At 36.6% G+C, this 12,478-nt stretch overlaps 1 protein-coding gene across 1 annotated transcript; it reads right to left on the bottom strand.

The window, feature by feature from the left end:
- Positions 1-1,662: 1,662 nt before the first annotated feature.
- Positions 1,663-12,478, bottom strand: THAP1 (THAP domain containing 1). The gene is made up of 3 exons (XM_045779166.2): positions 12,341-12,478; positions 9,039-9,234; positions 1,663-4,610 (listed from the first exon to the last, which is right to left on the bottom strand). Exons 1-3 carry the CDS (start codon positions 12,409-12,411, stop codon positions 4,236-4,238), a joined length of 642 nt encoding a protein of 213 aa, XP_045635122.1. The 5' UTR covers positions 12,412-12,478; the 3' UTR covers positions 1,663-4,235.

The raw sequence follows: 12,478 nt of genomic DNA, 5'->3' as shown, positions 1-12,478 counted from the left end.
AAATAACTTAGTTGGTTACTCTGGTGGAGCTACCAGCCCCCTTTTAATTTTTTACTATGAAACTTTCCATTGTCCTTGAGAGTTCCCTTAGTCCTGAACTTCCCCACAGTCTTCCAGATAAAATCAGTTCCCTCGGGGAGAGCTTCAGAGTTCTCTGTTCTTATGGCTTCCTCTCCCCTGGGAGGAAAAAAAATCTATGTCACTCCTCTGTAGCTACGGTGGTAGGGGCCATGATCTGCTTCTCTAGGGTTGATATGCCTACTTTATGATCAGAACTCAGTTGGGATGGTAGCTTCTGGTCTTCTTGACTTGCCTCTCCTGGCATGGAAACTTCACCCTATGAGCATCTAGGAAGAGGGTGATCAGAGTCCTGGTACTCTTGGCCTGCTGCACCTGAGGTAAAGCCTCCACCTTGAGTGGGAGCTGGGTAGAGGGAGTCTTGACCTTTTGGCTGCTCTTGCCTGCAAATTAGCCTTTGCAACACAAATCTAGGGGAGTATGAGAAATACTGGCTGCCTGCCCGTCCTTGGGAGATACCACAGGACTTCAGTGGGTACTGGAAGGAGAGTAAGCATTGTCTTCTTGGCCATATCCACTCAGAATGGAGTTTCTGTAGCACAGAGTTGTGTGTGTGTGGGTAGTGGTGGTGGTGGTGGTGGTGGTGGTGGTGGTGGTTTAAGGCAAGAATTAGTTGTGGTGTAAATGCTCTTAATGTTCTTTTAGAGATTTAGATTTTCTTGAATGTTTCTTCATTTGCTGTATGACCTTAAGACAATATGCAGAGACCTTAAATCGTTGTTTAAAAAAATTTTTTTAACCAATCATGGTAGTTAGGGTGAACATGTAGCGATTCCAGAAATCATTTGTCTATTTGTCGTTAATATTGTACAGTTTATCTCACCAAAAATAGTTTAAAACAAAGGACGTTTATTCATATCCCTCAGGATATTTTGAAAATGAAATTTTGATAATCTCAAAACCCCAAATACTATGAATTTAGAAAAGAATAAAAATTCTCAATAGATTTTTTTGAGTTTAAAAAATATTTATCATTCAGAAAAAAATCTCAGTAGAATAAAACAACATCCAAGGTAAAAAAGACATCAAGATATGGAGTTCTAAGAGCAAACTTTTCCATTATTTTAAGTACAATAATTATAACTGCTTTTTTGCTTGTTTGTAAATCAGTTTGCTTTTTGATATTTTTTTTTTCACATTGAGGATTGTATTTTAATACACAATATATAAAATCATAATGCCCAGAAACACACCAGTAACCATCACAAGAGCAATGCCCTTCATTCATCGGTAATCTAATTCACATGGTTGCCAATATCAGGAGGAGTAATAAGCAAGCAGATTTGTGAATCTGCTCTCTTTTTCCTTTAAATGCTATTCACGGATGGCTGTCTTTTAAAAGTTCTGGAACATAAATGGGAGTTTTCTTTTTACAGATTATATGGACTTTTTAAAGTATATTGTTTTACGTTGCTTACTACTGACTTTATAAAAGCCATAGGTGTTGAGTATGTGTGTATAGTATTTTTAATAGCCAGAGATGATCAGAGAATATTAATTGAACCAAAAAAAAATCCATATCAAGTGAAACTTTCACTTGCTTTCACCATTATTGTCACACTTCTAAGAAAGGGATTACACAAATTATAGTTGAGAGAAAAAAAAAGATCTCATGTACTTGGACTTCCAAGTAAAAAGTTTTGCTAATAATTTTAAACACCACTGTTTCTTTACTGCAATGACAATTATTTTTAGTTCACATAACAAATATACAGTTACTAAACATTTAAATTATTTTACAAAATTTTAAAACTTCTTTAACTCGGGAATTTGACAGTTCAAACTATGCAGCAGTTCAAAGTGAAGTTTATATTTCCACTATAACCAAGTATAAAAAGAATGGCAACTATTTCTATCCTAATCCAGAAACCCATTTTAAAGAATCTGAGAAGAATATCTGCTTAAATGTAAACAGTAAACAGAGAACAGATGACCACTTGTCACGGATATTTTACAGATTTCTGTAGGGTTTGGAAGTCAAGCTAGTGTTCAGTCATTTGTAAGTCCCTTCTAATTCTAAAATTGTATGATTTTATAGTTTTCCTAACAGTTTTAATAAGAAAGTTATTTCTTTTCACCATTATTGCCGGATTACATCATTGCACATAAATGGAAATTTTAGTATGTTACGGTATGTGCTTAAAATAAATGTCATCTTTCAGAATATGCTGCAGTTCATACGAGTCTTCCCCTCATTTATTCCAGATTGAGACCGAGTCCATTTGTTTTAGACTGAGTTTCATCATGCTTGAATAGGACTTATTTCCTTTACTTGGCAATGTAATGAGCAATACAGTAGACAAAATGAATTTTTAAAACATTCACCAAATGTTACATCTCATATTCAGAAATAACCACCTGTACCTCAAACTCCCTATGTTAAACTATGATAATTTATTTAAATGCAAACAGCTGGTATACATACTGCTTGCTCAGTTCTCTCCAAATAGAGATTTATGTTTGTTATGAAAAGAAACTCCAGGTTAAATCATAATGTTAAGATGCTAAGTAATTAGGATTGCCACTTTTACAATTCAATGTTGGACTCTTGGTTTTGGGGACACATACACACAAACACACACACATTTCCTTTTATGTAGATGACAATAAGATATGTGCTTTGCAAGATGTTTACTCATATATCCTCCAGGAATTGCTAGACAGATGAAATATAAAACCAAACTACTTCATGGGTTTCTAAAACAGTGATGAGATCCATGAGAAACTAGAAAACATCCTCTGATTCATTAGAGTTAGTTCTACATGTTATCAGACCATATAACTTCAAGTAATCTTCTGATTATAATTTTCTATTTTTGAAATACTGGTTCATAAAAAATCAAGGTATTATCTACCGGCAGCATAGCAGTAAAATACATTGAAAACCACATCTACAAAAGACACTTTTGAATGTCATTTCATAGTTTTAACACTGCCTTAAGAGGCCTGTTATACTTCAACTATCTCAGTGTACTTTGAAATATAAAATAATTGTAATTGGAACAATTATTCTAAATCTAAGTAGATAATTCCTAAGGCAGTATTTGTTTACTCAGAACATATTTTCATTTCAAATATGTAACTAAAACTTCTCACAAAGTCAGAATACAACTCATAGTTTGAACAAAAAAGTCAGTGTTTAAATTTCAACATTCAGTAACATTAACACTACATATTAGGTTGCTCTGGAATACAAATCACTCATTTAAGTAAATGGGATATAATTTCTAACGTGTTAAAAGTGAAGAAATCCTTTTTTAAGTGAAGATGTGACCAAAATCAACTGGTCATATTATGGTACAAATCAAACTCTACTGACACAACACATTTGTTAGAAATCTGGATACACATATAACAACAGTTGGGAACTAGATGCTCCTTAAGGTTGGGAATAATGAAAGAAAAAGGCATACTATGCATCAGGCCCCTATTGTTATTACTTTATTAATAACAACGCCTACTTTATTGAAGAATGTCTCTTCCACTGGAGATACGCTTCTAATTTAATAATGCTAGACAGTGGGGGGAAAAAAGACAGACCCACTTTCATACTTCTTTACTCATATTGACTAGGTATAGAATGACTCTTCATTTTCTGCTCTGAAGACAACCAATTTATTTTTTTAAGTATTGACTTGTCCATTTATCTTTGACAAGTGATTAAGAAAGATAAACAAATCTTCTGACTTTACAAATAAGAATATGTAAGAATATATATATTCTGAGAAGTTATATCTCGTGATCTGACCTATACTTCTGACTTACAATGTAACTAAATTCTTTGAATAACCTGCATTAATTTTAAATTCTAAACTTAAATTGTCCTTGCTCTACTGTTTACATTCACTTTACTTTTCATTTTTACATTTCTATAAATACCCAAAAACCAAAACTCCTCAAATTGAAACCAACTTACATTGGAGTTCTGAGGTTAGTTTATAACTTTTAAGATATTTTGTTAAAATGTAAAAACCCTGAAATTACAAACAAAAAATTTACAATTTTACAGTATATATCTAATTTATTTTTTTAAAAAAATATTCTGAATTGTTTTTATACAAGTAATCAAGTGTTATTTTTTCAAATGAAACTCCTTTATAGGCTAGAAGAGGGTGTGTGGTGTTGCCCCGTTAAAAACCAATATAAACATCATTTTTTTATGCTGGCACTTCAACTATTTCAAAGTAGTCATTCGGCAAAATCACGTAACCTCTCTCTGATATGTCGTCCTTCTCTTTCTGGAAGTGAACAACCTCCTTTAATTTTTCAAGCTGTCGTTCTTGTCTTCTGCATCGCTGCTGTGCAGTCTTGAGCTTCTTTCGGAGTTTTTCAACTTGTTGTTCCAGCTGATGAATCCTTTTTCTCTGGTGCATTGTATCCTCCACAGTATAGTTGTGGTCACAGAAAACTGAGAGATTGTCAGGGGTCTGAAGGGGAGGCATTAGTAATCCAATAGCAGCATCGACCTGGGAAATGGGAGGTGTTAAAGGAGGCGGGGGAAGCTGTTCTTGTGGCTCCAGGAGATCTTCCTTCTACAACAATAATGCAGAGTATGTTCAAGTTTAGTAATGACAAATAACAGCTTAAAAGAATCCACCTGTGGAATTTAAGAATGACATTTTTACAAATTGGACAACCTAGAAGAAATGGTTAAATTTCCAGAAACATACAATCATCCAAGAACGAATCAGGAAGAAATAGAAAATATGAACAGACCAATCATTAGTGATGAAATTGAAAAGGTAATAAAAAAACTCCCAAAAGACAAAAGTCCAGGACCAAATGGTAAATTCTACCAAATATTTAAACAGTTAATACCAATTCTCCTCAAAATATTCCAAAAAATAGAAGAGAAAGGACTTCCAAATACATTCTATGAGGGCAGCATTATCCTGATATCAAAAATAAAGACATTACAACAACAACAAAAAACTACAGGCCAATATCCCTGTTGAACTTAGATGCAAAAATAAATATCAACATATTCGACAATACATTAAAAGGATCATTCACCACAATCAAGTGGGATTTATTCCAGGGATGCAAGGATAGTTCAATATTCTTAAATCAATGTGAAACACTACATTAACAAAACAAAGGATAAAATCATATGATCACCTCAATAAATGCAGAAAAGGCATTTGACAAAATTCAACACCCATTCATGATAAAAATTCTCAACAAAGTTCGCTTAGGGGAACATACCTCAAAATAATAAAGGCCATATATGATAAATCCATAGTTAACATCATGCTCAGTGGTGAAAAACTGAAAGCTTCTCCTCTAAGATCAGAAACAAGACAAGATGTCCACTCTCACCACTTTCATTCAACATAGTACTGAAAGTCCTAGCCATAGCAATCAGACAAGAAAAATAAATAAAAGGCATCCAAATTGGTAAGGAAGAAGTAAAACTGTCACTATTTGCAGATGACATGATACTGTATATAGAAAACCCTAAAGACTCGAACAAAAAACTATTAGAGGTAATAAATGAATTCAGTGAAGTTGCAGGATACAAAATTAACATATGGAAATCAGTTGCATTTCTATACACTAATAATGAAATAGCAGAAAGAGAAATTAAGAAAATAATTCCATTTATAACTGCACCAAAAAGAATGAAACTCCTAGGAATAAATTTAACTAAGGTGAAAGACCTATACTCTGAAAACTACAGAACACAGATGAAACAAATTGAAGATGACACAAATAAATGAAAAGATATACCATTCTCAAGGATTGGAAGAATTAACATTATTAAAATGTCCATACCACCCAAAGCAATCTACAGACTCAATGCAATCCCTATGAAAATACCAACAGCATTTTTCAAAGAACTAGAAATAATAGCCTTAAAATTTGTATGGAACCACAAAGACCCCAAATAGCCAAAGCACACTCAAGAAAGAACAACAAAGCTGGAGCTATCACAATCCCAGTTTTCAAGATATACGACAAAGCTGCAGAATCAAAACTGGCACAAAAACAGAAACACAGATCAATGGAATAGAACGGAGTCCAGAAATAAACCCATGCTTACATGGTTAATTAATCTATAACAAAGAAGTAAGAATATATAATAGGGAAAAGACAGACTCTTCAATAAATGGTGCTGGAAAAACTACAGTTACGTGAAAAAGAATGAAACTGGACCACTTCTTTACACCATACACAAAACTACATTCAAAATGGATTAAAGACTTAAATGTGAGACCTGAAACCATAAAAATTCTAGAAGAAAACACAGACAGTAATTTCTTTGACATCTGCCTTAGCAACATTTTCCTACACCATTGTGTGGACTACACCAATTGTGACTACACCAAAATAAAAAGCTTTTGCACAGGGCAGGAAACCATCAAGAAAATTAAAATGCAACTTAGTGTGGGGCGCCTGGGTGGCTCAGTCGCGTAAGCACCCCACTCTTGACTTCGGCTCAGGTCCTGATCTCAGGGTTGTGAGACTGAGTCCTGGGTTGGGCTTTGTGCTCAGCAGGGAGTCTACTTGAGATACTCTTCCTCCCTCTGCCCCTCCCTCACACATGCTCTCTCTACAATAAATAAATCTTTTTAAAAAAAGAAAATAACATGTGGGACGCCTGGGTGGCTCAGTCAGTTAAGCATCTGCCTTTGGCTCTGGCCATGATCCCAGGGTCCTGAGACTGAGTCCCACATCAAGCTCCTTGCTCAGTGGGAAGCCTGCTTCTGCCTTGGCCTATTGCTCCCCCTGCTTGTGCTTTCTCATTCTGACAAATAATAATAATAATAATAATAATAATAATAATAATAAAACACATGCAAACTAGTGAATGCAAAAAGATATCTGCAAACAATATATGATAAGGAGTTAATAACCAAAATATATACAGAACTTATACAACACCACACCAAAGAAATAAATAATCCATTAAAAAATGGGCAAAGGACATGAGCAGACATTTTTCCAAAAACATACACATGGCCAACAAACACACGAAAAGATGCTCAACATCACTAATCATCAGGGAAATGAAATTCAATACCACAATGAGTTATCACTTTATATCTGTCAAAGTGACTAGTATCAAAAAGACAAGAAGTAACGAGTGCTGGTGAGGATATGGAGAAAAGGGATCCCTCATGCACTGTTTGTGCAGCCACTGTGGAAACCAGTATGGAGGTTTCTCAAAAACTTAAAAATAGAATTACCATATGATCCAGTAATTCCACTACTGGGTATTTACCCAAAGAAAATGAAAACACTAATTCGAAAAGATATATGCACCCCTATGTTTACTGCAGCATTATTTACAATAGCCCAGATATGAAAGCAACTCAAGTGTCCATTAATAGATGAATGGATAGAGATGTCCTGTGTGTGTGTGTGGGGGGGGTGACATACATTTATATCTATACATACATATATATGTACAGACATACACATGCACGCACACACATATATACACACAACAGAATATTACTCAGCTATAAAAAAGAATGAGATCTCGCCATTTTGGGACAACATGCATGGACCTAGAGGGTATCATGCTAAGTGAAAAAAGTCAGAGAAAGACAAATACCATGTGATTCCACTTATATGTGAAATCTAAAAAACACAACAACAGAAAAAACAAACAGAAAAGCAGAATCAGACCCATAAATATAGAGAACAAAGTGATGGTTGCCTGAGGGGAGTGGAAGGGGGGATAGAAAAAATGGGCAGAGGGAGGTATACGCTTCCAGTTATGGAATGAACAAGTCACAGGGATGAAAGGTACAGCACAGGGAATAGGGTCAGTGGTGTTCTAATAGCCTTATATGGTGACAGATGATAGCTCCAGCTATGATGAGCATAGCATAATATGTAGATTTGTCTAATGAGTATGTTGTACACCTGAAACTAATGTAACATCATCATGTGTCAGTTACACTTTGATTACAAAGAAAGAATATTAGACTTTTTTGGTGAATCCTTGAAATAGGAGCATTCTAAAATGAGAAAACAATTTAAGTTTTAATTATACTTTTCACCTGAAGTAGAAGTTGGATGCCAAAAGAGAATGATTGATAAGATTTAATTAAAAATTGAGGGGGAGGGGCGCCTGGGTGGCACAGAGGTTAAGCATCTGACTTCGGCTCAGGGCGTGATCCTGGCGTTATGGGATCGAGCCCCACATCAGGCTCCTCCGCTAGGAGCCTGCTTCTTCCTCTCCCACTCCCCCTGCTTGTGTTCCCTCTCTCACTGGCTGTCTCTATCTCTGTCGAATAAATAAATAAAATCTTTAAAAAAAAAAAAATTGAGGGGGAAATACTTTGAAACTGAATTGTCCCTGATAAAGAAAACCCAAAACTTATCAACATACGTGTAGGGGTAGAGAGTGACCTTTTTTTTATTATAATAATATTTTTTATTATATTATGTTAGTCACCATACAGTACATCCCTGGTTTTTGATGTAAAGTTCCATGATTCATTAGTTGCGTATAACACCCAGTGCACCATGCAATACTTGCCCTCCTTAATACCCATCACCAGCCTACCCATTCCCCCACCCCCCTCCCCTCTGAAGCCCTCAGTTTGTTTCTCAGAGTCCATAGTCTCTCATGCTTCATTCCCCCTTCTGATTAACCCCCCATTCTTTATCCCTTTCTTCTACCGATCTTCCTAGTTCTTATGTTCCATAGGTGAGAGAAACCATATGATAACTGTCTTTCTCTGCTTGACTTATTTCACTTAGCATTATCTCCTCCAGTGCCTTAAAGTAAGTTACAAAGTTAGACTGACTTTCTTGGTGTGAGGATGTTTAACTTTAATAAACTGCACTTTGGTATTTTTAAAATGTATATCATTGTTAATGGTGGTTATGTACAAGTTATGGCTTCCAGGTAACATTTATTTTCTTAACACTACTCTGAATTTTCCACAATAAAAACTTGAATTTTATAAATAGAAGGCCCAGTATTTGAAAACACACGTTACCTTGTCATGTGGCTCAGTACAGAGAAATATCGTGGGTACAGCATTCTCTTTCAGTAACTTGTTGTTGCACTCCCTCTTAAAGCAGTCCGGAGTAAAGTGTTCGGAACAGATACTGCTGTACTTCGTGGGCTTAAAGTTTTTCCTTCGGACAGCTGCCTCCCATTTTTTGCAAAGACTGGGTCGAGTAAGAGGAAACCTAAGAAGAGATAATTCATTTCTCGGACCTTCTTTTAAAAGGAAAAAAAAGCACATCCAGACTTTTCTGATTAGCAAAGAACTATCTTATATTGGTGTTAAGAAGCTACGGGAAATTCGATTAAAACACTAGCTCTGCTATCTTTTTTTTGACAGTTTTTAGTTGTGCCTTTATTCACCCTAGTTAAGAATGTACTTGTTTTAAAGATCCTTTAAATAAAGTGACCACCCACTAGCGTATGATGTAAGTCAGCCCTCTCAGCATGGAATTTTTTTTTTTAAAGCACTATTTGGGGGTGTAGTATGTAAGTGATGAATCACTGAATTTCACTCCTGAAACCGATATTGCACTGTATAACTTCTTAGAATTTAAATAAAAATTAAAAAAATAAAAAGCATAAAAAGCAGTATTTATTTATAGGAATCTTCTGATCACAGAATAGTTATAAGAATGTCAGATACAATGATATATACAATTTGTTTAATCAGACAGGCTGATTAAAAATTTATAAAATATAAAAATATACATATCAAAAGTCAGCCGGAAAAACAGATGCATGCAATGGGAAGAGGAGATGATGGGAGATAGTAATATTGCTTGTCTTCCTCTATTACAGTAAACAACTTTCACTAATTGATACAGGTATTGTACACACATGTAAATATACAAGGGTAAATGGTGTATCTCCTCTATCTCATTTATTAATGTTTAATTTTTTATGTCAAAGACACTAAGAGTTTTAAGTAAAATACATACTATAGGGTGAAGCTGTACTGATTTTTTTTTACCAATGAAAACAAAATTGCATTTTTATATCTACATATTGCAAAAAAAGAAGGTTCTAGTTCTCTTAGGATCAGTCTGACAAATATGAATTAATCAAATTATAGTCAAATCATAATGATAAATTTAAATTTTAATTCATTTATTTATTTATATGTTTGGAGAAGAGTGTTTGGAATTGAAAGTGAGTGGTCTACTAGTTTCATGAGCTTGAATGTCCAAGTCTCTCCCCAAGTTTGGGAAGTTCTTATTTATTTTTTAATTTTTAAAATTTGTATTTATTCATTTTAGTCTTCCAATTTGTTTTTAATTCCAGCATAAGAATATTATTTATCTTAATTTACCTCGAAATCAACTGGAATATGTCCATCAGGCCCAGATAAGGGGGCTTGGGAAGAGTTTAAATTTATTGTGATTTTGCTTTTCCAGGTCAAGTATTTAGTGAACTAGGGAGACTGGAAAGAAGCCAAAGGATGTTTCAATTCTATGTTCCAGTTTCTCTTCTACCTAGGGCATGCTAGAGCCTGACTCTGCTATCATGAAGAACTTTAGGAACACCGTGTAGAAACTGGTAAAAGTACCCCTAGAAGATCCTTGCTGGAAATGGTCTCCAGAAATACAAACTGTGGTGGCAATCACTGGTAAAATTCAGCACCTTGCACCTCCTGTCTCAAGCACTACAATGCTCAGGCTGTTTATGGAGTTCTGTCAAGGTATTTCCCATCTAGTCCCCAAACTGTTCTTTATAGGTAAGAATGCGAGGCAGATCAGCTCTTCCTTTGATTTGTTTCATAGACAGCAGAAACTATTTCCGATATGTGAATGCCACCCTTAGTTTCCAGTACCAATGAAAGGTTCTCCACATTTTTAGATTCTTTCCGAGATATCATTAGAAATGGGGTTGTGGGCAGCTGACTGTATGTAACTGTGTCACCATCTTCTGATCTATTCCTACACTTTCGAAGAACTGGAAGTCAATTCATCATCTTCCAGAAATTCCAATAAATGAAGAAGTAATATCAGGATATACTGAGGTAGATCCTGGAAGTGTTAAGTGTTCTCTCTGGGCCTGGAGGTGGAGGGCAGGGGGTGGTGGTGGTGGTGGTGGTACATCAATCAGCACTCAAGATCTATGTTGTAAGGCACTCATTTCTATCGGGTCTCATATCAAACATAAAATGCATTTACATCCCCTGTTAGACACAAACGACCCCACCAAGAAACCTGAAGGAATATTTAATATTTGCTTTTGTAATTATTTACCTACAAATAATTCCTATAATTTACCATGGGTTCTAATTTCTTAGCTATCATCTATTTATAGTCAGGTATTCTTACAAAACAAGTTAATGTAAATGTAATAAAATTTGTAAATACTTTATTTGGCTGAATGAAAATGCCATTGTGTCACATTTGCAGACATCGATTATCATTAAGTCGTTTCCATTTTGCAGTTTTCTTTTCCCATTTTCAAGAGAACATTCTTCCCTCCAGGACTCTAATTGCAGCACTTCTGGATAAAACAGTCCTGAAAGTTGTGGGGCAGGTTCTTTTCTAAGGGCTTCTTCTAGGCGCCCGTAATAGCTCATACTGACTTCTATTATGACACTTGATTATGGCCGGTGTTATTATTATCCACGTTATCGTTACTGTACGCTGAAAACATTAAGTATTCATCTTGGCAGTACCAGAAGCTTCTTCTAAAACTTGGAGGTCCTTTAAGGTTATTTCCTAGAAACTGGGTAAAAACATCCTCCCTGAAATTCTGGCCAAAAATCAATCTTTAATTACTGTGATGCTGGCCTCCCATCCACAGCAAGGATGAAAAAGAGTGGCTTCGTCACTTTAAAGGTCTTTGTTTATATTTCAAATTTACTTCTAAGGCGTTATTACCACCTAGCTTCTCTACTACCCCAGGGGCGAAATCCAGATGCCTCTCGGCTTTTTGGACCTCACGACCCGCGCGGGGTAGTCAGACATCGCTCCTGGGTAGCGACCACGCCAACCCGAGGCTGCGGGCGAACCTCGCGCACGGGTTCCGACCCTCGAGCGCGAGAAACGGTCACCTCGGCGACGCGCGCCGAGAACGCGCAGCCCTGGGCGGTGGAACAGGAGCTCCAACCCGGGGCGGGTACAGCCACCGCTCGCGGCCTTAGAGACAGCTAGTACGGCCCGGTCGTGCCCCGCCCCTGCCTCCGCCTCTGCCCCGCCCCTCTTATTAGGTCTCGCGCGGACACGCGCCTGGCTCCGCCCCCGAGCCTAACCGGCCGCGCGCCCCCAGCCCAAGCTGGGGCCAGCCCCGCGAGACGCGCAGGGTACTTACTTGTGGAAAGAAACGGGCTTATCCTTATCATACCGGTTCTTGCAGCCGTAGGCGGAACAGGACTGCACCATCCTTCCGGTCTTCAGTCACTTCACTTCTGCCGCTCCAGCGGGCAGGAGAAGCTGCTATCAATGTCGC

This window comes from Ursus americanus, chromosome 27 (assembly GCF_024610735.1).
Source record: "Ursus americanus isolate L20-20 chromosome 27, mUrsAme1.1.p, whole genome shotgun sequence".
In the NCBI taxonomy this organism is placed as follows: domain Eukaryota; kingdom Metazoa; phylum Chordata; class Mammalia; order Carnivora; family Ursidae; genus Ursus; species Ursus americanus.
This window is presented reverse-complemented; position numbering and strand designations above follow the sequence as displayed.

What these genes read in the sequence shown, in the direction of transcription:
- THAP1 (XM_045779166.2), bottom strand. Translation starts at nt 12,411, where the DNA reads ATGGTGCAGTCCTGTTCCGCCTACGGCTGCAAGAACCGGTATGATAAG. An exon ending in AAGCCCGTTTCTTTCCACAA is followed by an intron (nt 9,235 to 12,340) that starts GTAAGTACCCTG and finishes ATCTCTTCTTAG; the next exon opens with GTTTCCTCTTACTCGACCCA. An exon ending in GTACTGAGCCACATGACAAG is followed by an intron (nt 4,611 to 9,038) that starts GTAACGTGTGTT and finishes TTATTGTTGTAG; the next exon opens with AAGGAAGATCTCCTGGAGCC.